Raw genomic sequence first — 25,881 nt, 5'->3', positions numbered from 1 at the left:
GGGCTCTCATACAATTATTCTGTATTACAATTCTGCAGTCTGAATTAACCACTCTACCGTAATGGATTGTGCTGTAAGTGTTTCACCTCTTAGTGCAGTTATCTAAATGTTGCATGCCACTACAAAATACTGTATCTAAACACACTCATGTATACTCACAATATATTCCAAATCACAGTCTATAAATGTATTTTTGTAAACGACCTTATATTATAAATCAGGGGTGTCAGAGGGCCGGGGCCCTGCTCATTTTTGGGTTTTCCCTTATTTAACACACCTGAGAAAACTCCTTTGGTTTTAATGCTCATTACCACACAGCTCTTGAGCTTAATCATTTGTGGTGGAACATGGAAAAACTACACAGGGATCCGCCCCCCCAGGACTGGACTTTGACACCCCTGAAATAATTACTCAGGTAACTAGGAAATTCTCTCTTAGATAAATAAAAGAGAATGTATTATGGGGGCTGGCTGTACCTTTTCAGAGCCCCAAGGCAAAGCAGCGGCCTATCAAAAAACTTCCTCCACAATGCAGGTAGTTCAGGGAGCCAAGGACCCAGCCAATTCTGGTTATAGCTAGAGCCACCCAAGGTACTGTACTATTTTCCAGTGCTCAGGGCCCCAAATTTGGTGCTTTACATACAAGGTTATACATATGGGTGCACTGGCCTTGGATACCAGTGGTTACTGAATGGCAGCCTTGCTATAAATTCCAGTTTGGTGAAACTCATGACATACAGTTTTTGTAGATACTGAATCAATGAAGATCCAGTTCAGTTCTGTGGTAACTTTTGCAGTGTGTGGCAAATCTTTGCCTTGCGGTCATGATCCTTTTTCAAAAAAATGCATCTGCAATCATGCCTTAGTTACTTTAAAGTCCTCTTCTATGTGTCATTATTTAGTCTTATTTAGTCCACCCCCTGTATATTTTGCAGTTGTTCATACCCAATAAGTGCTATATATAAGTGCTATATGTAGTATATTGCAGTTATACTTCACGAAGGCATAGGTACAGGATACATAACATCAAATGGATCCGTTTACCCCGGGCGGACTGAAGCTAAATTAAAGAACAGTAGTTCATGCACATAAAGCACACAGTGAGAGCATTCCCTGACGATATTATTATATTTATATAATACATTTATAGAGCAAGCAAACTGCCAGATTACAACACGAATCTGGCATACACATACCTTAGTCATAGAAAATGCGAGGGCTGAAGGATGCGCTGGCGGACGCGCACAGTCTCGCTCCCGATGACACCTGATGAAAGTAACTGTCACGCCGGACGAAAGCAACCAATCAGCTTCCAGGAGACTCTCGGTCATCGGGGCCGAGCATTTCTTTCTCCAGTTCGCCTTGACGGCGGGACAGGACCGCGGCACAGGAATGGTTACATTATGGCAAGCGCCTGTTCTGGGAGAATAACACTTGGGCCCACATGTGAATGTGGTTGTAATAAAAAGCACCAATGTGATCACCGATACCAGTACCGCGCGAGGACTGGACTTCAGCATTCGAGTGAAAACGTTATCCAGAGGAAACTCATCTAAATTTTCTCTTTGAAGTTCCGTCTCGCAGACTTTACGCTAAACAGAAATGCTTATGCATTCGTGATTTTTCGATCACAGTTTTCAAAAAAAAGAAAAAGTCATACTTAAATATGAACTAGCTAAATAAAAATGTACCTTTATATTGTTTTCCCTTCTAATCCAGTTGTGCATAAACAAAGCCTAATTTTTCCCCTTAAACTCACGTAGACTCCACTGCTTCCTTAGTGATTTTCTTTCACTTAACTCCTGAAGTCCCTCCTCGATTTGTATTTCCTTGTCCTCTATTGGCACTGCGTCATACGCGCGTTTTTTTCCGCAGTTCTATTGGTTTAGCCCTCTGCCATTCAGGAGTTATTTTGGACGCTTTTAAGATGTTGGAATGCTGTTGTGGGTGTCGTAGTGTCCCCTTCATCAGCCCTGTGGTATGTCGGATGGTGTTATGAAGATAATGTACCAAGAAACCCATGTCCGGAATAATGATTATGTGCCATTTAATTCCCTGAAACATTTAACTTAGATGCCTTATTGGCATTAGGAAAAACTTAGGGGTGATCTTAACTTTCGCAACTTTTTTCGGGTTTGTGAAGCGTTTTATGGAAACAGTGAGCTTTTGATTCTTGAGATAAACGGGTGCAGCATTAATCCTGGAGCCTCTTAACGAACCGTGGAAAATATGGACACACTTGAATGTTCAAATGATATTTTAGTAGGTCTTGCTGAATCTTTGAAAGTTTTCCCAGGGCTGCTTGCTGTGGCCGTCGTGTCCGGGGTTTTTTTGGGGTTTGTCGTCGTGTTGCTGCTTTACGGACATTTTTTGAAGCCTGAGATTGTGACCTCGAAGGTAGGATATGTTTGTTTCTCCAGACAGTTGCATATGTACTGTTTATATAAAAACTTTAAAGAAAATGCTACTTTTTAAGATGTAATTCCCAGGGGATTTTTTCCCCCAGCAATGGAACATAAAGTGCACAGATACAGGCGTACAGCAAGGGTGTCGGTTTAATTTTAACATTGATAGGGACTTCAGTGGCTCCGAACCCCCAATAAACACACACGGTACACCAACATTATTGGTCCGGACATGTCGTTACATTCCAAACCCAAATCTGCGTCCTTGATATAAATAAGAACAAAGTGCAAAGGCAGTGCACAGTGCAGACAATGGTGTGCAAGGACGAATAATGACATATAAACAAATTTTCATACCCATACACAACTAAACAGAAGTGCACTACTCCATCCAAGGATTCATTGACACGATGCATGGAAATCGATTAGCATGTATGTTGTTGGATATCACAGATCAAATCGCTATAACCCTCTGTTAGTTATGGGTGGATAAATTGCCTTTAAACCTGCTCTGGATTCTTAATGTTTTCCCATTTTCTGTTGTTGTTATGGTTCTTAAAAGACCCCTTTAGTTTAGTGTACTGTCTTAATTGTTTATCGTTAGATGATATAAACCTCTTAAATTCAGTTTCAGGGCTGTAACCCCAGAAGTCTATTTGAGATCAGCGAGGAGGACAAAGATGACAGTTGCAGCAATGGTGCGAGCACTGGAAGGAGGGAGCGTCGAACCCAAAAAAACATGGTATGTGAGGCTGATGCGTATATCTGACATGGTTTCCAGTAACCATGGAGTGGCAGTGCCCAGGGTGGATGATTTGTATTGAATAAGCTTGAATTGTATATGCCATATGGTAGGATGACAACAAAAATGGACCTCTGATGGCACAGAACAATGCAAACTAATACAAGTAATGTGTTGAAATTATGCATAAACATGCACCACTCAGCCTTTAACCCTCTAACAGGAGAAACCTCAGCCACCAGCCAGTAGTGATGTCGCTGCTTTTGCTCTGAAGGCAAAGGTGGTGTACCCCATCAACCAACGATACAGGGTAAGATGGTCCCACAAATTCTTATTTTGACTAAACATTTTCTGTTCTATTTCACTTAATATCCATTGCAAAAGTATGTATTGGGGCGCAACATTCTAGCCAGGTTCAAATGGATAGTGATCTGTCAGGGCTGGTGGATGTGATGGGCTTGCTTTTTTACAGCCATAGCTTGATTGACTTAATGGTTTTATCTGTTACAAGTAAATTACTTGTAAAATGGTAATTAGTATGGATTGAAAAACAGATAAGTAGCCTGGAGGACAAGAGGACAGGAAATTGGCTGTCTGTTTCTAATTAGCATTTTTTGTTCAGCCTATTTAACAATGCTGACACACCAGTGGATCAGTTACTGCCAATTATTTTCCATAGCAACCCATTTCCAAAACAAATATGTAAGCAATTTTCAGTTTGAGAAAAAAACTAGTATGAGAATTATTTAATTTTCTGGACTTTGGCCCCAAAACTATGTGTATTCAATCTGCTATTGCCAAAGATACTTTATCATTATCAAGATAATTAAAAATGTATTTGATGGATCTTTCGCAATCTTTGCAGACAGATTGTTTGGCTGATGAACTGGATGTGCCGAAATTTTGAAATGGTTCTCACCAAAATTAAAGCAGCACTGCATAGTAAAATCCCAGAAAAGGGCATTTTTAGGCACTTTATCATATTAGCATAATATTTCTCTTTTTTTACTCTCTTGTTGGGCACATAGACCATAGACTACTGGTTCAGGAGCCTGCATGGATGCACATGTCTCCACTTGCTATATTCTTCATTTCAAATTGAATGCCTCTGCACAGTTGTGTTATTGCGACTTCACATTTCATGAAATTCCGAAGCAGCAGTGGCAATAATTTTGCAGCGGAGGGCCACCATTGCAAAATGTACATAGCAGAAACACTGCAGTGTAATCAGAAAGAAACACACATTACAGTCACCGAATGCTGGTAGAATATCGGTGAACACAGCCCAGTGCACCACTTGAACATGGCACGAAGAGAGAAGCTGGACAGTTTTAGGCCACCTGACCGCATCCCATCCTGAGGCGGCTGAAGGCATGAGCATTTGCCACAAGAGCTGTGAGCGGAAACAGAAACATGGTAAATGAGCCGGCATCTGCAACAGGCTCAAAGCAAACCCAACCAAGCTGGCTTTTCCCTTCATCTTCCATGTGAATCTTCACTCATTGGACAACAAACTGGGCAACATGAGACTCCAGCTGATTACCTAGCATGAAATGAGGGGCTGCTGCATCTTTATTTATAAGGAGACATAATAACATCCCCAACGGAGTCATTCAGCAAGGTGGACTAACTTCGTTCCGAGCGGACAGAGTTGCTTTAGCATGCAGAAAATCCTGCAGAAGAGGTTTATCTGTCTATGTTAACAAAGAATGATGGTGACGTGCTGCAGTAATCAGAAGCCGCTGCTCACCGACAGTGGAGTTTATGTATAAAGTTTTATCCTTTTTACCGCCATGATTGTAGTGACTGTTTACATCCCTCCCGATGGTTAACGATGAAGAGGCTCTGTGTGGGCTTTATGGGGCAATCGGCACACCCAGTTGGTTTTTTTTGTTTTGTTCTTTAATGAGAAGAATCAGAAGACAGCTCTACTCAAGCTCTACCACCATGTGAACTTTCCAGCAAGTAGGGAGAACAAACTTGCTCTTCACAATCGCCTCAGTTTTTCTGACCATATTTCTGTTACGATTTTACCAGCATTTCCTTGAGGCAAATTATACAAATTTGGAATTTTAATAAAGAGTTTTGAGAGGTGGACATAGTTTGCAGGACAGGTGTGGTCTGTATTACAGTAATGTTTTCAGTTTACTTTGGGATTTTTATTTGCCAAAATTTATCGTGCGCGATACTGCCCAAGAATACTGTAGGGGGTCTAGAGATAGAGGTTGGGGGGGGGTGTGAGAGGAGTGGTAGTTGGATGGAGGAGGGGATGGTGGGGCCCTCCAGGCAATACAATTGTCATTTTTTTGTCAGCATGTATGTATGCATAACTAGTTTACTGTTTTACACATATTGTGCGGTGCTCATGGTTCACCATGGTGAGTACCTGCCGACAGTGGTCCGAGGAGGGAAAGACCACAATATTCAGAACAAAAATTCCTCATTATGGGAGGCTGCCAAAACCATGACCCAACAGGACATTTCTCAGAGCCCATCAGTCTTCTTCCTACGGTCATCCTGGTGCTACACTATATTGCTAAAAGTACTGGGATACCCCTCCAAATCATTGAATTAAGACGTTCCAATCACTTCTATAGCCATGGGTGTATAAAATCAAGCACCAAGGCATGCAGACTGCTTTCACAAACCTTTGCAAAGGAATGGGTTGCTCTCAGGAGTTCAGTGGATTCAAGTGTGGTACCGTGATTCGATGCCACCTGTTCAATAAATCCATTCGTGAAATTTAGATGATACTAAATATACTTGACCCCTTAGTTCCAGTGAAAGGAATTCTTAATGCTGCAGCATTCGAAGCCATTTTGGACAATTTCATGCTTCCAACTTTGTGGGAACAGTGTGGGGACGACCCCTTCCTGTTCCAACATGACTACACACCAGTGCACAAAGCAAGGTCCATAAGGACATGGATGAGCGAGTCTGGTGTGGAGGAATTCAACTGACCTGCACAGAGCCCTGACCTCAACTCGACAGTACACCTTTGGGATGAATTAGAGCGCAGACTGCAAGCCAGGCCTTCTCGTCCAACATCAGTGCCTGACCTCACAAATGCTCTCCTGGAAGAATTGTCAAAAATTCCCATAAACACACACCAAAACTTTGTGGACAGCCTTCCCAGAAGATGTGAAGCTGTTATAGCTGCAAAGAGTCAGTCAACTCCATATTATAGCCTATGTATTCAGAATGGGATGCCATTAAAGTTCATGTGTGTGTAAAGGTAGGTGTCCCAATACTTTTGGCAATATATAGTGTTTCTTTTCCTGGAGGAAATGCATCACACACCCATCCACGTAATGTAAAAGGAAACTGGACTTATTGGAGGAGAACATTCTAACTGGAGCTAGTGTGTGTATAGTCAAAACAGTCTAGGCAGTAGTAACATTTGTTCTCAGAAGGAAATCACAATGGGGTCTCTGTCTGCCTGTTTCACAATACATGGTAGTTGGTAAAACCAGTGGTGTCTTTGTTACAGCTTTTACTGTTATGTCACAAAAAATGTTGGACAAAGTGCAAATGAGAGTAATAAATGTGATATTCACAGTTAGATATATAAAGAAAATCATAATCATGACTAGAATTACTAGAATAAACTAGCAAAAACAAGATACAGAATAAGAAAAGATGTCATATGATGTTAAGGTCTAGTAGAAATGGACTTTACTGGTATTTGCAAAGTTACATTTTGCTCATTGTACAGCTGTTTTGATATTTTGAAGAAAAAAAGTCTGTTACATTGAACTTATTGCCAATGATTTCATACTGGCAATACTTTCATACATCTTCAAAACCATTGTTCTCTGCTTTGCATCATGAGTAGCCCCTGGCTGATGGCGCCTCCAACCCATCCCTGCACGAGAACTCCAAGCTGACGATGATGCACCACCCAGAATCCCTGTCATCCTCAAGTCTGGAGTCCCTGAGCCAGGACAACAATGATGACGACAGCAGTCAGTTTGTTTCCTCATCCCCTGTCCCCAAGACCTTCCAGAATGAGAGATTCGTCAGGGTCAGCCGTTTTTCAGAGACCCTCTGCTGCACCGGGTAGGCTGGAGAAAGAGGGTTCAGCAGGTCGCACACGAGGCCCATTGGCCTGATAATTGCTTCAAAGGTTGTCTGACATTAAACCTAAATGCTACAGCACTCTGCAGTACTTCCTGCTGATTTCCAGTGAGGATTTATGTCACCCCTTCATCATTTTTAACATTAAGCAGTTGACTCAACAGTTGACTTCTCGCAGTTCATTTGGAACATTTGATGGGGTGTAATGGTAAACGAAATTCACAGTTTGGTACATACCTTGGTTTTGGGTTTAGGGTTTGGTGCTATTTGAGTACATCAGGGAAATCAGAACTGAAATAATTTATCAGTAAAACTCAATTAGGTACCAGTAAACCAAAAATAATCTATCCATTAATATGTCTGAATAACAAAACCTAGAAGCCACTTATTGGAACTAAAAAATAAAAATATAAAATAAATTCCAAAATAAGACTCATAATGAACTAAATCCTGTTCTCTACTACTGACTGTGGTTGCACATCTGTAGTTGGGTTGTACGGATCCAAACTGAAATATAAATTCTTTCTAAATGTTTTCATTTTGAATATCGACACTAACATTAATGATTTTTAACTACTACCAGGCAGGGCTGCCCATGAATGAAAAAGGGGAAGATGGAAGAAACATTCAGCCCCCCCACCCCCGTCCGCTAGGAAATTTTTATCGTCAGGGTTAGATTGGCGCTGTATATGAGTGTCATCAAGGTGATACCAACCTACCATGTCACCCATTCCTAATCTGTGGTGTCTAAACATCCCTAATAGCCTCAGCTACTCTTTTGGCCTGTTCTGAATTTCCTGGCAGAAGTGCCTTAAATGTCACAAGTAGACTAAAGTAGACTAAACATAACATAGACATAAATCATACAGAATATGCTGAAGTAGTAGTTCAAAATGGTAATTACATAGGGTGTAAGCAAAAAAGTGCCTTCCTCTGGTTTACACACACTTGGATGATGTCATTGCAAATGAGTTAGCATGTTGGATGTGATGACAGCAGCTCTCATTTGCCAAAATGATTGACTGTAACTAGCACTACTCATAACCAACTCATAGCCACAATAATTTTAGTGTTGAACATCCACTTGTGAATTTTGGTTCTGCCCGTGTCAAGACATGTATTCTTTCATTTCATGTTGCATTCTGAACTGAAAATAATTTGACTGAATGGTACATCATGAATATGTGTACCATTACAGCCCTAGACATTGTGCTTAACCCTTTTGCTGATGATCTCTGTTTTTTAGTTTTGAAGGCAGGATTGGTCTCTACTGTTTGGGCTTGCAAAGCTTTCAGCAGTTCTGTTCTGAACTTCAGGAGGAGAGGCATACGGTAGGTTTGCGTAGTTGTTTATTGATTGTAGGGCTGAACGATTTGGGCAAAATATCTAATTGCAATTTTCCTGACAGATACTGCGGTTGTAATTTAATGTACGATATTTTTTAATAGACAGGCTTCAGTTCAATATTCAGTGCTTAATATATTTAAAACATATATCACAGCATTTCCACATGAGATACAAACAAAATATTAACTGGTCCATATTTTAATGAGGTTTCCTCCGGGAACTCTGGTTCCCCCCCACAGTCCAAAAACATGCTGAAGCTAATTGGAGTTGCTAAATTGCCCGTAGATGTGCATGTGTGAGTGAATGGTGTGTGAGTGTGCCCTGCGATGGGCTGCCCCCCCATCCTGGGTTGTTCCCCGCCTAGTGACCATAGCTTCCGGGATAGGCTCCGGGCTTTCTGCAACCCAGTAGGATAAGCAGTGTGGATAATGGATGGATGGATATTTTAATGAATGGAGGAGAATTTAGATAAGAATTACTTCCAATATGTATTTATTACTTTTTAAATTAGCAGAAAACGAACATAAAGCAAGTGTCACAAAAGTTGTGACTGTGTTAAAGTAGAAATAGTAAAAGAAAGTTCCAGTAGGAAAGAAAAACAAAACAATGGGGATGCTGCAGCTAACTCTGCTTGTAGCCCTAATATTCGGAACTTCCTGTAAACAATCTATGCCCATTAAATATGTAGGTAATTCACTTGGAGCTCAGCAGCGGAGGTTTTTGGAAGTGTAACATTTTCCTTGGGTTTCACGTTTGTTGTTTTTGGGCAAAATATACGCAGTAGCCTTGGGCCACTTCTGTTGGTGAGCATGACTGGCATGCGAGGAGTTAGATTAGTTTCGCTAAACTAGATTTAATCTATATTAGTTATTTAGTGAGAATGATTGTCACACAAGGAGGATGACATGAATTTGTAAAATGATTCTTACAAGAGTTTTAAGCCCTGGGTCAGACATGCTGTATTTCCTAAATCATGGTGTTTGCCATTTGCCAATTATGTTGTTTCCAATCGCGATTTTGGTTTGCAATCAATAAATCATTCAGCCCTAATCTATTTATTTATCTTTGTTTCAATTTGTTTGTTTTGAACATTGTAACCCATATAAAAGGTAGTATTTATAAAGACAGCCTTGGATTATTTTTTTAACCTTAAAATACTATGTACCATTGTTCATTTTCCAACCATATTGGCAATACAGGGCTGTAGGTCACTGAGGCCTATCTTAACCACACAAGGCAGGGGAGCACCCAGTCTTAAGACGGTAACATGCACACCATCACACATTGACGCTAACTAGTAATGTCATGTCTTTGTCCTGTGGGGAGAAGCGCATGCAACATGGGGAGAACATGCAAGTTATACACATAGTGAAAGTGAAAGCAAGTTCAAGCCCCCAGCCATAGAGCTGTGACACAGCAGTGATAAACTGCTGTACACTGTTGCTGCCAAATGTAATATTATTAAATGTACTCTGGTCACCTATTCGTTCTGCGGCATTCTTTCTTTTGCAGAGCTTTCTCCAGATTCTTAGAATTATTTTAAATGAATGCTTTCAGAAGGAGGAAATGGATTCAGCCTTTTCCAGCAATGTCCTTCTGATGCAGCATAAGGTGAAACTGTCTCTGACAAGCTTTGTGATTGTTTCATTGAATGGATGTTGGGTATTAGATGATGTTTAGAGTTCAGGTTTTCCTGAAATTCATTTAGAATGGTCATTGTGGTAAATGTTTGACTCTTTGAGTCAGGACTTGTGATCAATTAGCAGTTTCAAGATATGGGTGGAGGGCGGCATGGTGGTGCAGTGGTTAGCACTGTTGCCTCACACCTCTGGGACCCGGGTTCGAGTCTCCGCCTGGGTCACATGTGTGCGGAGTTTGCATGTTCTCCCCATGTCATCGTGGGGTTTCCTCCGGGTACTCCGGTTTCCCCCCACAGTCCAAAAACATGCTGAGGCTAACTGGAGTTACTAAATTGCCCATAGGTGTGCATGTGTGAGTGACTGGTGTGTGAGTGTGCCCTGCGATGGGCTGGCCCCCCATCCTGGGTTGTTCCCTGCCTCGTGCCCATTGCTTCCGGGATAGGCTCCGGACCCCCCGCGACCCAGTAGGATAAGCGGTTTGGAAAATGGATGGATGGAAGATATGGGTGGCACAGTGGTCATTCTTACCTCTGTATGTCAGTCTCATTGGGGCGAAAGATGGGACATATTAAAACCTAATTCCTATGTACTTTTACAAGTGAAGCATCACTGTTTATTCTAATTTGTTTGGTTATAGAGTGTTTATGGTAATGGGCTATTTCATTTGCAGGAGCTGGAAGAACTGAAGAAGGAGGCATCTGTGAAACTGTTAAATGCAGAAAGAAACGAAGATGTCAGTTCAGGCTGCTCCACCCTGGAAGAGATGGAAAGAGCTGGAAGGGACAGGCTGGAGCATGGGCTTCAGATGGTAGTCTTTCCTGTGAATGGCCAATGCCACCTTTAAATGTAGCGATATTAGCATGGTCATGGGTCCACCTTCAGTAATCTGATGCCAGTTGTTGTTCGGGTTCTGTGGCTTCAGAGATCTGCCTGCTAGGGTTGCATTTTTAACCACAGGGTCTAGCTGGGCAAAACTAGCATATTACAAACACAAATGCATGAATCTTTACAAACAGTAGTACAAAGTTTTATTTTTCTTACCTAATGAGTTATACTCAGAAATGTAGGGATGAAATTTGTCCAGAATGTAAGTTCAGTTCTGTGAAGTATCCAAAACATAGAATAAATGGTATGAAGCATAGCAACGCTGGAGCAAAATCAATCTTGTAACACCTTCTCCTGTCCTAGTATCAGTATGGGGCTATTACTGTAGCAAAACTACTTGCAAATGTGTTTGGAGAGTTGTACAGTCCATGTGTGCGTAATCAAATTTGTAAATGTGTAAAAGAATTTATACATGCGTACTGAGATTCGCAAATGTGTACAGGAATCTGTAAATGTGTCTTCAGAACCCATGTGTATAATCACACTAGTAAACCTGCAAAAGAATCTCTAAATGTGTAATGAGATTTGCAAGTGTGAATGTGTAGAAAAATCTGTAAATGTGTACATAGGTATTAATGGATAAAAAGTCTAAGAACTTTGCTCCAGGAGCTGGAAATACAGACAAGTCATTAGTTACAACTCAGACGGGCCTCTTTTTACACATGATTTTTGCTACACTTCTTGTAATTCGGATATTAATGGATATTAATCTCTTCCATTATCAGAGGGCATGGGGAGGGCTGATCATTGATGTCCCCTGAGGAGGGAACAGGGGACTATACCTTGACTTGGTGTGATCTCCTAGGACCTCAAGGCTGCAGTGATCCTGAGGCTAGATAGGAACTGTAAGACCTTACCAGTTGCTCCATTTTATTTTCTAATGGCAGAGGATAACATTGAAACCTGTATATTAGTCCCATATCTAATGGGGGAGGTGTAGTCTACTTGCAATTCCTTGTCTTGGTAGTTCTTGGTGAATTATGATGCTTTGAAAGTAGATGTCATACCCTGGTTGGACATACCCCCTACTACTGTGATGATCTCATTTCATTACTGGAGCTATGCTCCCACCTGCTTTGCCTGACCTAGCACTGGCCTGAATCACTGCTATGTGAAACGATAAAATAGAAATAATGTGCAATCAGTGTACAGCAGAATCAGGCATCTTCTCCTTTAAACACTTACCTGCAGTACATCCTGTGCTGCTTGGGAGGAAGAGGAGGGGTCCCTGGCAATGACTTTGGGTGCTGGACCACATTCTTTTGGACCTGGGTCCTCACTTTTTGGACCCATGGAATGGTTAGGGTCTCATGCTCAGGGTTTGTCTCTATGTTTTAATCTAGTAGTGAAAACGATTCTATGAGGGTTGACTTTCTTGTAGTAGCAGAAAGTGGTCAACACCATGGCGAATTCAGATGCACATTCTAAAAAAATTCAGCATCAATATGGCATTTAAAAATGTAGCCTATGTAGTTGTTTTTTGTGCTTTTTTTTTAGCGAAACATTTTTCCACAGTCGCTTGTCCGTCTTTGAACAGGTTGACAATCCCTGGCACCAGGCAGTTCATTTTGGCATTTGTATTATTCCTTAGTGGAGAGATTAAGTCTTCATTTCACTGTATGGATCTGTTAACCTGAAAAGCTTTCTTTTTTTACAGGTTGTGGGCTTTAGTAAGCAGTTGGAACGGCTATGCCAGCACCTGCAGGGCAGAGTTGGTGCTCCCCCAACAGAGGGTGCTGGGCAAATGATGTGCACCCTCATCTGCAGCCTCCTATTGGTTGAAAGGGAGCTGGCAGAAGTTCAGAACGCTCAAAAGAAGGTAACATTTACACATCCTATTTTTTTAGCTGATATATTTACTTACCTTGGCACGATTATAAATGATTTTTACTCAACCTCCCAACTCTACAGCACACCAGTCACGTCCTCACAATACATAAGTTTCTATGCCTATTATTGCCTGTTGGTCCCTGCTTAGCTAATGCATCATCACCACCCCCACTGTCCCCATAGTTCACATGCTACTCTCTTAGTTAGTCAAAACCATTTCTCTGTATTTCTCAAGCAATTCCTTAAGATTTTATAGCCCCACCTGCAAAGCCATCCTACTGAAAGTGATGTCTGCTGTGTAGAGCATTCAGGAGAAGCTGCTGTGGTGGGAAGAGCTTGCGGCCTGGCTGCAGTCCCGGGCAGCGCTGCTGAGGCAGGAGGCAATGTGCAGGCTGAGACTAGTAGCTAAGGCCTTGGAGCAGCTGACCAGCGATGGGCAGCTCAGCTTCTCCCACATGGAGGGCTTGCTGTCTGAGCTAAAGGGGATGCTGCGAGATGAGTTACAGCAGTGCAATGAGGGTGAGGCCATAGGAATGCCCGATCTGACCACTGCTGTACATTAACACTATAACTTCTATTGCGGCAGCAGCTTCCCATAGTATCTTGCTGTCATATGCGGCAAATTCATCTTTTCCTCTCTGTGGTCTTTCCTCAGAGTGCATTGGCCAGTTGAAGGAGATGGTTAATGAGCGGGGTAAGAAGATAGACGCTAAAAGGAGGCGTCAGCTGAAAGCCCAGGCCAAAGAGCGGAACAGCATCCTGGATACTGTGGTCCAGTATAGGGACCCCCAGGAATTTCTCAAGGTGCCTTACAGAAATATGACTTTTCAGAGTTTTGTCTTCAGTTTAGACTACTTCAGCAGTCTATAGTAGTATCCCTCACTGCACATTTAGGTAGGGTCAGCTGTTTTGTTACTCATGAAGCCTAATTAAGGATGTCCCATGATGTTTGGATTTCTCCCTGTGAAGGTGTACCAGGCTCTGCTGGTTAGGCAGCGGAAGGAGAGCACTGACCTGGAGGAGCAGCAAGACTGGAAACTGACAGAGGCTGTGTGTGATCTGTGGAAGGTGAGGGATGTGCGTGCGTGTGTGTGTCTGTGTGTGTCTGTGTGTGTGAATGTGCTTTCGCTCATGCGTGCTTGCACAGTTGTACATGTTTTGTGATTTCTTTGAGAAATAATTACAAAAACTATGTTTCATCTCTCCTGGTGGTTAAATTGTCTCTTATTTTCCATTTCACTTTAATGAGGTCTGCATGAAAATGGAGCAAATATCCATGCATGGGATTTATTAGTTGAGACACATGAAGTTACGGCAGCATGTAGCACATTTTAATGCACAAAACAACAAGTGGGTTCAAGTGTAATTGAAGCGGGGATGGGGTATGAGGAGGTGCTATCCCATCTTTTCCCAGATTGGTGTGAGTGTTCCATCCATCCATTTTCTGCCACATATCCAGGGCTGAGTTGCGGGGGCAGTAGTCTAAATAGGGATTTCTAGACCTTCCTCTCCCCATCCAGCTCCTCCGGGGGAATGCAAAGGCGTTCCCAGGCTAGCCAAGAGATATACACTCTTAGACACAAAAAATTGACCAAAGAATAATGATTTACAGTTAGGGTTTGGCCAGTTTATTGCCAAGGAGTGTAATCTCTCCAGCATGTCCCTGGTATGCCCCATGGTCTTCTCCTGGTTGGACATACCTGACACACCTTCCCCAGGGAGGCATCCAGGAGGCATCCTAGATATATGCCAAAATCACCACAACTGGCTCCTTTTTGAAGTAGAGGGCCAGCAGTTCTACTTTAACCTCCTCCTGAATGTCCAAGCACCTCATCCCATCCCTAAGGCTGAGCCCAGACATTCTAAGAAGGAAACTTTCTGCCACTTGTATCTGTGATCTCATTTTTTCTGTCACTACCCAATGCTCATGACGCTTGGTGAGGTTAGGAACGTTGATCAGCCAGTAAATCGATAGTTTTGCTGATCTGCCTGTCAATCTCCCGCTCCCCTCTTCCCTCACTTATGAACCCTGATACCCTGAGATACTTAAACTCCTACACATGAGGCAGTAATTCATCCACAACCAGGATGGGACAATCCACCCTTTTCCATTTGAGAACCGCATCCTCAGATTTGGAGCTACTGGTCCTCATCCCAGCCACTTCATACTCAGCTGCAAACCACCCCAGTGCATGCTGCAGGTCACAGCCCCATGAAGCCAACAGGATCACACCATCTGCAATCAGCAAAGACACAATCCTGCAATCACTGAACTGGACACCCACCTCTCCTTGGCTATGCCGAAAACTTCTGTCCATAATTGTTATGAGCAGAATTGGTAACAAAGGGCAGCCTTGGAGGAGTCCAGCATTCCCTGGGAACAAGTCTAACTTACTGCTGGCAATGTGAACCAAAACTGTGCTCTGGTTATATGGGGACCTAATGGTCCATAACAACAGACCCCATACTCCTGAGGCACCCCCCACAGGACCTCCCAAGGGACAAGGTCGTATGCCTTTTTCAAGTCCACAAAACACATGTTGACTGGTTGGACAAACTCCCATGAACCCTGCAGTATCCTTGTTAGCGTGAAGAGCTGGTCTAGCATTCTGAGATGTGGATGAAACCAAGCTCAGAAGGGCTCCTATTTCAGCCTGACTGCTCCCTTTACCAAAGGCCGCAGCTCTGCACAGCCACTCACTAATGAAGGCTCAGAATTTCTCCCATTCAGGCTCAATGTCCCCAGCCTCCCTCAGGATACATGAGAAGTTCTGCTAGATGTGTGAGTTGAATATTTCCCAGATTGGGGAATATCTGCTAGACACTCCCCACACATCCTCACTGTGCTTTTGGGTCTACAAGATCAATCCGGCATTTTCCCCTGCCATTAGGAGGAATGGCCTGTCCGATCTGAACCTGACCAGTGCTCAGTTATTGGACATTTGTGTTGACCGCAGTTTGTCTGTAATGAACACCATGTTCAAACATAGATGCCTATGGCACCAGACCACCCTTGGATGAAGTTCAATGACCGATTTTGTTATCGTTATTGTTGGGTCTGTGTCCACATGCTTTGGATACTCAGGTAAAGAGAGGCACTCTTCAGATCACCAGCTGGTGGTGAGTTACAGGTGGTTAACATCTACATACTATCCCCTACCTGCCTTCCGTATTGATACTCAAAGCTTAGCATTTGAACGGTGTACATTAGAATTTTGCCATCTTGTTCATTTGACTTCCTCTGCCAGCCCTTGGAGGATAGACTCCCATGTTGAGTTTGGTTCCGCCCAAGGTTTCTTACTTCTCGGCAGTATTTCCTTGCCATTATTGTTTCTGACTTACTCCCTGGGCGGTTTGGACAGGAATACTGTAAAGCACTTTGAGACACTGTAATGTTGATGTGAAAATACACTATACAAATGAACTGAATTTAATCGGATGGCAGAAGAATATGAGGTGAGTGTTTTGGTGGTGAATTTGCTGCTCAGTTAATGTTAGGTGTGTATTGCAACAAATGTTGGTTCTTTGAAACAAAATATTTTGGTAACTCTGCATTCTTATTGTTCATTTATTTCAATGCTGTTCAGCTCATGGGTCTCTTGGGAGCTGTGTGGCATGACATCTTATTTTCCACCAGTACAAGTGCATAAGTATTGTTTTTTTCATATACTGTATCTTCCCTTCCTGCTGTCCCATGAGACACACATGGCACAAGGAGGCAATGTATGTGAGGTAATAGACTAACAATTTGCTCTGCTTCCCCAGAAGCTCCATTTGTCCTGGTCTGAGAGGTTGGCAGCACGGGTGTGGGGTTTGTTCCAGACGGCTGTGCCCGAGCAGGCCAGTCTGTCTAGGGAGTGCTGCCAGCAGCTCCGACAGGAGGCTGAGCAGGACCTGGGCACCCAGCTACGTCAGGAGGAGTCCTTCACCCGGAAACATCTGGAGTGGATCCGGGAACAATTGGAGCAGGACAGACAGGTACATGGCCGAATGGCCTCCTCTCGTTTGTATAGTTCTTATGTTCTTATGGAAGGGAAGGTAGCACTAGGCACTTTCTGTAAGCAGCAGAATTAATTTCAGTTGCTTAGCAGGTCTTTCATCCTCAGGGATCACCATAAAGGAGATGCCATCATCTGTATAAATTATGAAACATCCCTTTAGCATAATACAGGTGAGATCTTCCTGCCTGTGCTGTTCAAACCTTTGGATTGTGCCATAGACGTGGGCTAAGGAAGAGGCCTTGGTGTCAGCCAGTCTGGCTCATCTGGCTGAACAGCAGCTGAAGATCCTCAGAGGGATGCTGGTGAGACAAATGGATATGCAGGAAAGGTGAGACTTGATATGAGCAGCTCAAGTGGCCAAGTGGGTGTAACTGCATAAAACTGACTCTCCTGCCTTCCACAGTGATATTGGCACTCTGGTGGAGGAAAAGCAGCAACTTCTTCTTATGGCAGTGCAGAGGCTGTTCACTGCACGCCATTTTAGCTTACGGATGTTGAAGGAGATGAGACTATCACGGCTGAAGCACGCTCACTGTGACATTGGAGCTCTGGAGCTGGAGAGCTCTAGCCAGGCCCACCAAATGCCCCGTGGTGGCCTCAAGGTACTGCCCTGTCCCACAACAGTGCCAGCCATTTACTGTGATCCGTGACCATTACTGTGAACATGATCACCTTTTTCCACATACAGACCTGCACTATAGCTTTAATTTATGTAAGGTAGTGCAGACATTACAGTGATACAATGATATTTTGTCTTTTATTCCCCATAATCCCTTCCCTCTCATATTAACACAAACTGGCTGCAGATAAAAATTGGGGTTTAATAGATAAAAAATTAATTATATACAGCAAGCTAGAGAAGCAGCATGTCTAACAAGGTAGCATATTAGCCACCATGCAAGCAGATCTGTATGACACTACTTGCGTGACCTATGGAAAATAAAGGTCTTGTCCACCAAGACTCACAGCTAGCAGCCCAGCATCACTAAGGGATCAGCCATTCTTTCATCTATGCATGCACTGCACTGCACCAAGCTGAGGATTGCCTTAACAAACCTTTTACGTCCTTGGCACCAATAGGAGCCATGCTCCACTGAGGCAGAGAAACGCCTGGGTCCAGAGAGTCAGCTGATTAGCCAAGGCTTTCAGCAGGAGTTTCTGTCGGAGTTGGACACAGGGACAGAATTTCTTCAGGAACATGCCCAGCTGTTGGTGGGCCATACCTTTGCTCAGAGTGTGCGGCGGCAGCATAGCAAGACAAGGTTCCACCAACAATATTCTGATCGAAACAAGGTAAAGATGGCTGCTTTAAGCAGCTTAAAGAAGTGTGCATTTCACTTGTGTACATGCCACCACAAAATCTTAGCAACTGAAGTTGCAAGATTCATTATAGTTCTGGTTGTGATGAAACAGCAGGACCTGGTGGAAGCAGTTTCTGAGAGCGTGTATGTGACTCGGGACTCCATAAACGTCCTGATCCGTGACTACTACGCCCAGATACAGAGCATCATCAGGACGTTGCGGCAAGACCAGCAGCACGTCCTGCAGCATGGTGAGAAGCAATAATACTGTAACCAGTGATTCTCAAAGGGAGAGAGGAGTAGTGATATCAGTCAGGGCTTTAGGTGAGCTGAGCTGTTAATAAAAACTGCTAGATTTTTTTTCTTATGTATAAACATAAGGTCTTTCTTTCCATTTGCTTCAGATGTGCAGTGTCAAAAAGCATTTCAGCAAGGCAAAAGTGAATCTTATGATCATGCTGTGATGTGAACTGTGATACAGTTCTGCTCTGTCAATCTCAGAGGGTGACAAGCAGATGGGCAGGAACCAGCTGATGTGGACGCTGCAGAAGGAGTTAATGAACTGGGAGAGGAAACCCATCTCTAGCGAATTCCAGCACAGGTACTGCCTTATGTAATTTTTGTGAAAGTTTTCCTAGTTAGCATGGGGACCATTTTCAGGGGTGTTTTTTCAATGTTTTTTTAACCAATTTCGTGAGATTTCTGTTTGTTCCTGCAGGCTTGATTCCTCATGGCTGCCATTATTATTTTGCAGGAAAGTTAGTAGATCATAGCAATAGGACAAACAACTAGGTTTTTTTTCTTAAATAATTTTCTTCTGATCTCATTGATTTGAAGTTATATTAACCTTATCATGGAGGAGGGGTTTGTGTGACTCCATGATCCTAGGAGCTATGTTGTCGTGGGCCTGGTGATATTCCAAAGCAAATTGGTCTTACTGTAGGTGAGCAGCCAAACTAAGAGCGATTCAGAAAACCCCTTGTAACAGAAAATACAAGGGATCATGTTACCCCACCTGGACTGGGGAGACCGGGGCCTCACCCTGGAGCCAGGCCTGGGGCGGCAGCTCAAAGGTGAGTGCCTGGTGGCCGGGCCTCTATCCCAACTGGGAGGAGACCCTGTGGCAGACCCAGGACACACTGTATACAAGATACTTTCATATGCACACGTGAAAGTAAGAGCATTTTATTTTTTCGCACAGGTCCCTTCAGGGTCTTTGTAGAAAAATAATCCAATCTGTAACTCAAAAAACACGATGCAGTCCGAACCATGGGATTTGTAACCTGTTGCATCCTTAATCACACAAATTAATTTAACATATTACATATTATTGATATTACAATAATCATAACTGGTTGCAATAGCATCCACAGTATTTAACCCTCTGGAGTAGACGGCATCGTCAGCAATTCAATTCATAACGCGCTAAAAATGTATTGTAGAAACATGAAAAAAACGCAAACTAAATCCATAATCTGTCCTCTTTTCAAAATGTCCATTGTCGGAAGTGTTAAAGTTTTTAAAATTAGGTTAAATCGGGAAAAAAACTAAACCATGTCACCTTTCTTTGTTTTACCTGCATCGGGGGCGTGTAGTGCCGCCCTCACCTGAAGATCGCATTATACTGTAAATGGCCAAATTTCCGCGTATTCAGATCACATTCGCATGGTAATTTGATAATGCAATGGTGAAATGCAATCCAGATACATCCCCATCAGCACCATACAATGGGGATGGGGGTGTGGCCAGGTGTGCATACACATACTGTAAGAGTTTCTAAATATTCAATGACAGGAGACCAGAAATAGTGACATAAGGTTTTTCTCATTTATTTAGTACCGCCCCCCAGCACTGTTCCCCGGGTGCTGAATTAGCTGCCCCCTGCTATGTCATATTGTAACATGGGTTAAATGCAGAGGACACATTTCCTTGTTGAGCACTGTTCGTTGTGGTGTGACAAGTCACTGCGCTCGTACTCACTGAGGGGCAAAAAACTAAGTGGCAACATTAGCGTTCTTCTTGAATGCCACAAAAAAACATCTAAAATGGGAAATAACTGTCGTACAATTGATTGTACTAATCAATTTAACAAAAAATAGGAGCTATCGTTTTAGAGACTGCCAAAAACTAAATAATTAAGAATCAGATGTGGATTGGTCACATATGGCTGATTCCCAATCCGTCTAATACAGGGGTGTCAAACATACGGCCTACGGGCCAGAACCGGCCCTCCAAAGGGTCAAGTGCCAATTTTGCCATATCTTTTGATGTATTTTATGTGGTCATTACCCAAAATGTCTTTGTCAAAGAAGAGAAAAGTGGACAGTGAGTGTAGAGTTTTCCAAGAAAATATGGACCAATTCCTAATTATTCACAGAGCTGAATTGAATACTTGTGTGCTTGGTGTGTTTGAAGCAGGTTTTAGTGCAGAAATCCCTTGTCTGCCTCTGACCCTGGGAAAAAAAAAACAGATAGACCTGCGAAATGTTGGGTGCACCTGTGCAACCAATGAAAAAATTTTGTTGCACTCAATAAAGTTTCGGGCGCATGTTCGACTTTGGAGCCCTGGACTGTTTCCCTTCATTTATCCAAGATGTACCCTTTTCTTCCATGCGGAGAAGTTCCAGCTTCACCATGAGCCTGGGGGACTGATTATGGAAAATGGATAAACATCTAATTCAGTAAAATGACTTGCTAATTTTGCCTTGCTTTTGGAATATCAGGATGGAAAGTCAGAAGATGAAGATTTTGAACCAATATGATTTGGAACTTAAGGCTGCTTACGACAAACTGAGGAAGAAGAAATCCGTCATCAACTATGTGATGAACACTCTTGAAGGAAGACTTCAGGTAACAACCAGAATATGTGGTAAATACCAAAATAATGGCCTGGGGTGAGTTTCCCGAAGCCGCCTTCACGCTCTGTCTTTGCATAAGTTCTGTGTTAAAAGATAGAACTTGCGATCTACATAGTATTAAGAAGCCTTCAGGAAACTCACCCCAGAACATTTAGAGATGTTTAAAAATACATTAGATTAAATCAGAGAATTGTGCCAGATCACTAACCATTTTACAAATGATGTACATTCTCCCATGAGACGGATTCATGTGTGAAAGGGATTGTGCATAGGACTGCCATCTTAAAGGGCTTCTTTCTCCATAGGAAGCTGAAGAGACCTTCATGTCACGGCTGGCTGCAGTGGCCAAAGTGCCCAGCAGGGGGAGCAATTGACTGCTGAGTCAAACAGAAGCTTACCCAGGTCACCTGCATCTGATGAAGCAGGACTTTGGCATTCCTTCAAAATAATGACTAAGACTGGAAAATTGTATGCTAAAACAAAACACCTGGTTGAATATGTTACAACTACGTAATTTGGTTAATTGGCAGCAGGTCAGTAAAATGTTTGGGTATAAAAAGAGCCTCCCAGAGAGGCGGAGCCTCTGTGCAGTGAAGTTGAGGAGAGGTTCACCACTCTGTGAAAGACTGCGTAGCCAAATAGTGCGACAATTTAAGAATAATGTTCAACATAAAATTGCAAAGAATTTGGGAATTTCATCATCCATGGTACATGATATCAAACAATTCAGTGAATCCTGAGAAATCTCTGTACGCGAGGGACAAGGCAATATTGGATAGCCATGATCTTTTGGGTCCTGTGGCAGCACTGCATTAAAAACAGACACGATTCTATAGTGCAAATCACTGCATTTGCTCAGAAACACTTTCGACAACCATTGTCTGTGAACACATTTTGTCACTGCATCCACAAATGCAGGATGAAATGCTTACCATGTAAAGAGGAACCATATCTAAAAGTGATCTAGAAGTGGCACCGACTTCTCTGGGCTCCGGCTCATTTAAGATGGACAGAAGCAAAATGGAAAACTGTTCTGTGGTCTGGCGAATCAAAATTTTAAATTCTTCAAATCATGGACACCGCATTCTTTGGGCCAAAGAGGAGAGGGAAGATCCAGCGTGTTATCGGCAGACAGTTCAAAAGTCAACATCCTTGATTGTATGGGGGTGCATTAGTGCCCATGGCTTGGGTAGCTTTCACAGCTAATAAGGCACCATTAATGCTGAATAAAATATACAGGTTGGTACACAGGAGGACAGGAACACACAGAGGGGGGAAACGCTTGCACACAGGAAAAACCATGAAGATCTTGCATCTGGCTCATCCAGAAATAGGAGACTGACAAGGGGAAGACTGAACACAGATGGGAGGGACATGGTTCCAAAGCGGAACTACCACTGTCATCACTGAGCTTGATGGACAGGGCTTCCCCGAACAGCTGGTGTGTCCTGTCAGTGGGAGTAGATGTTGAGATGTTGAAGGGGCATCTCCAGAGTGGTACGTGAGAAAGAGGTCTTTGGCCACTTACTGCATGGGGATCTATGGGTCGCATTAAGCTGACATGAAGTATCAAGGCACAAAAAGAAAAAAACAACTGGAAAGGCGACGGAAAGCTTTGCTAAAAGCCATCAATTGAAATTTTCAAATTCAAATGACGGTACTGTGAAGAAGTAGCACCTTGTGTGTTCTGAGCTGTAATTCCTTACAGGCGGAGATGGGCAGTATTTCAGCGAAATGTATTTAAAATATGTGTTTATTTACTTCATGAGTATTTTATGAATTGTATTTTTTTGGGCGGCAAAAAAATCAGATGTAGTTTGTAATGGAGTATACTTTGACAGATTGTATTTCATCTATTTAAAAGACTTAAAAAAAATGTCATTTTAATAACCATCATCAGGCTTACAGACTTAGTATAGCCAATCACCGTCTTTAGCAACAGTCCAAACAAGGAAGCTGCTATTGGTGATCGGTGCAAATTGCCTTGGCATAAAGTATGTGTCATGCCCGGCTCGTCCACTCCTCGTGTGTGCCACGCCCCCTGATTACCCACGTGTACTTCCCCAATTATACCCAGCTGTGTCTAGTTACTTTGATTTAGTCCTGTGTATATAAGTCCTGGTCTCCCCGGTTTCCCTTGTCCGTCATTGATGTCAGTCGATGTTCGTGCCTCCGTACCCTAAGAATAAACCCCGTTCGTCCCGAATCCTGGCTGCCTGCTGTCTGCTTCCTGCTTGCCCGCACGATCGCCTGTCTGCTGCACCCCGATCGTGACAGAATGACGGACCCGAAAGAAGCAGCTTCCGCAACTGTGGAGGACTACCGCAGTTACGTCGATCAGCTGCTATTCTGGAAAGCCCAGCCCGGCATTCGGGAGAATTCGCCGGCATGGAGACTGGTGAGCCGGAATTGGGATATTCTGGACTAACTGTCCCTCGAGGAGGGCGCGCACCTCGTGAGAGGTGCGCGAAAATTTCTGGCAGCTGGCCGAGCTCCGGGAGGAGCGCTACGTCGCGTCTAGCGAGCCGGGGACGATCCTCTCGCCGTCCGTCTTTGCGGACATAGCGCCACCTCCCGCCACCACCGGGCGCCGGAGGAGGAGGAAGAGACCGGCAATCGCCCCGACGATCGTCCTGGGGGCGTGTTCCATCGTCCCCGCTTCTCTTCCTGGAGAGGATCGGGAGTGTATCCCGATCACCCCGGACGTCCCCAGTGCTACAAAGCTGTCTCCCAGGGCAGCTTCCCCTATCCGGAGAACACGCCGGGCCGCTGAGCAGCTTGAGCAGCCGCCTTCGCTGCTCGCTGCAACCGCCGGACCAGAGGAGCTCCCTCCGCTCCTGCCGCCCGCGGACCCCGTTCCCGTGCAGCCGCCCCTGCCCGCGGACCCCGTTCCCGTGCAGCCGCCCCTGCCCGCGGACCTCGTTCCCGTGCAGCCGCCCCTGCCCGCGGACCCCGCTCCCGTGCAGCCGCCGCCGCCCACGGACCCCGCTCCCGTGCAGCCGCCGCCGCCCACGGACCCCGCTCCCGTGCAGCCGCCGCCGCCCACGGACCCCGCTCCCGAGGCGCCCCCTCCGCCTGCAGCAGCTCCCGAGGCGCCCCCTCCGCCTGCAGCAGCTCCCGAGGCGCTCCCTCCGCCTGCAGCTCCAGTCCCTTCTGCCCTAGTCCCCGAGGAGGTCCCAGAGGACTCCATCTTGGCTCCTCCCTCTCCGGAGGTGGAGGAGCTTGAACCTTCTTCGTGACTCCTCGTCCCGACCCCGACCAAGGGGCCTTCTGTCTGTGTCCCATAGGGGGAGAGGGCATAGACGAAGGGCGGGGGTCCCTCCCGCCCGGCCCCCTGGTTCGCCCTCTCTCGCCTGCGCTGTGGCTCGCGTGGCGCCTGCGGGTGCTTGCCCGCCGGGTCGGCAGTCGCCTGCTGGTTCCCCTCCGATGCCTTGTCCCCCTGCCTCTGTCCCTCGTCCGGCGTCTCGTCGGGCAGTATGTAGTAAAGTAGACCTATATTGCTTACAGAATGTCAGTATAGGACAGAAAATTAGAGTGATTAGCAAACAGCAGTGCTGTGCTCAAGAACATATGAATTAACTTGAATTAAGCCTGCTATTGGTATTCTAGTTCATTTCAACAGACATGCTCAGGCAGTGGCATCTTGTGGTTTGTCATTTATGGAAGCCTACATTAGCAATAAATCAGCTAACTTTGTTCCTAACGATTAATTTCTATCAGCTAAATGTATGAGTTTTTATAGCCACTGAGCTTACCTTATAATAAGACAAAGCGAGACATTCACACATCATGATAATTAATTTAAGAAAGCGGTATTGTGTAATGAAGCACGTATATTTAGACTTTATGGTGAACTGTGGTGGAAGATTATTTTCTTCAAATGTTATGAAGAAATGCCTCAGCCCCTTTTCCCTGAAAAAATTAAGTTTTTTATGGTCCTAAACATAAACTATCAATTTTGTTTTTATGGAACTTTCTTTAACATTGAAAAGAAATGCAGAACTTTCTGCATCTGAGCTACATAGTACATCTTCGAAATTGCCTGGTAAAATGGCCACTACACACAAATTGTGACGCAATGCGCATGTAGATTAATACAACTCATTAGCCAAGATCCCGAGATTGTTTAAGTATCTCGGGATCTTGTTCACGAGTGGGGGAACGATGGAGCGGGAGGTCGACAGGCGGATCGGTGCGGCATCAGCAGTCATGCGGGCGCTGCATCGGTCTGTCATGGTGAAGAGAGAGCTGAGCCAAAAGGCAAAGCTCTTGATTTACCAGTCGATCTACGTTCCTACCCTCACCTATGGTCATGAGCTATGGGTAGTGACCGAAAGAACGAGATCGCGGGTGCAAGCGGCCGAAATGAGTTTCCTCCGCAGGGTGGCTGGACTCTCCCTTAGAGATAGGGTGAGGAGCTCAGTCATTCGGGATGGACTCAGAGTAGAGCCGCTGCTCCTCCGCATTGAGAGGAGCCAGATGAGGTGGTTCGGGCATCTGATTAGGATGCCTCCTGGACGCCTCCCTGGTGAGGTGTTCCGGGCATGTCCCACTGAGGGGAGACCCCAGGGAAGACCCAGGACACGCTGGAGAGACTATGTCTCTCGGCTGGCCTGGGAACGCCTCGGGATCCCCCCAGAGGAGCTCGACGAAGTGGCCGGGGAGAAGGAAGTCTGGGTTTCCCTGCTGAGACTGCTGACCCCGCGACCCGACCCCGGATTAAGCGGAAGATGATGGATGGATGGATGGATGGATGGATGGATGGATGGGTGGATGAAACTTAACAAATTAAGCTA

General features: G+C 44.3%; 2 protein-coding genes across 5 annotated transcripts in view; one reads left to right on the top strand and one right to left on the bottom strand.

Moving 5' to 3' along the window:
- LOC125705280 (limbin-like) overlaps nucleotides 1-1,814 on the bottom strand; it is a 50,050-nt gene extending 48,236 nt beyond the window's left edge. For 2 of the 3 annotated variants that reach the window (XM_048971751.1, XM_048971752.1), the window contains exon 1: nucleotides 1,196-1,786. In XM_048971751.1, coding sequence (XP_048827708.1) covers nucleotides 1,196-1,519 — 324 coding nt within the window. In that variant the 5' untranslated portion in view covers nucleotides 1,520-1,786. Of the gene's footprint in view, nucleotides 1-1,195 lie in introns of all 3 variants that reach the window. The other variant, XM_048971753.1, reaches the window with a different exon arrangement.
- LOC125705281 (ellis-van Creveld syndrome protein) lies at nucleotides 1,806-23,291 on the top strand. 2 transcript variants are annotated; one of them, XM_048971755.1, is made up of 19 exons: nucleotides 1,806-2,396; nucleotides 3,033-3,146; nucleotides 3,370-3,456; nucleotides 6,982-7,205; nucleotides 8,470-8,554; nucleotides 10,083-10,181; nucleotides 10,881-11,018; nucleotides 12,753-12,914; nucleotides 13,228-13,444; nucleotides 13,581-13,729; nucleotides 13,895-13,993; nucleotides 16,691-16,903; nucleotides 17,145-17,254; nucleotides 17,330-17,528; nucleotides 18,007-18,219; nucleotides 18,343-18,478; nucleotides 18,729-18,828; nucleotides 20,951-21,077; nucleotides 21,391-23,291. In XM_048971755.1, the coding sequence occupies exons 1-19, from the start codon at nucleotides 2,229-2,231 to the stop codon at nucleotides 21,457-21,459; spliced, it is 2,709 nt and encodes a 902-aa protein (XP_048827712.1). In that variant the 5' UTR covers nucleotides 1,806-2,228; the 3' UTR covers nucleotides 21,460-23,291. The 2 variants fall into 2 exon arrangements, with proteins under 2 accessions (XP_048827712.1, XP_048827711.1); XM_048971754.1 differs by having other exon boundaries at nucleotides 18,340-18,478.
- The last annotated feature ends 2,590 nt before the right edge of the window (nucleotides 23,292-25,881 follow it).

The sequence above is a fragment of the Brienomyrus brachyistius genome, chromosome 12, assembly GCF_023856365.1.
Source record: "Brienomyrus brachyistius isolate T26 chromosome 12, BBRACH_0.4, whole genome shotgun sequence".
NCBI classification, from domain to species: Eukaryota; Metazoa; Chordata; class Actinopteri; order Osteoglossiformes; family Mormyridae; genus Brienomyrus; species Brienomyrus brachyistius.
Note: the sequence above shows the minus strand (reverse complement) of the source record. Positions and strands in the feature narration are given on the sequence as shown.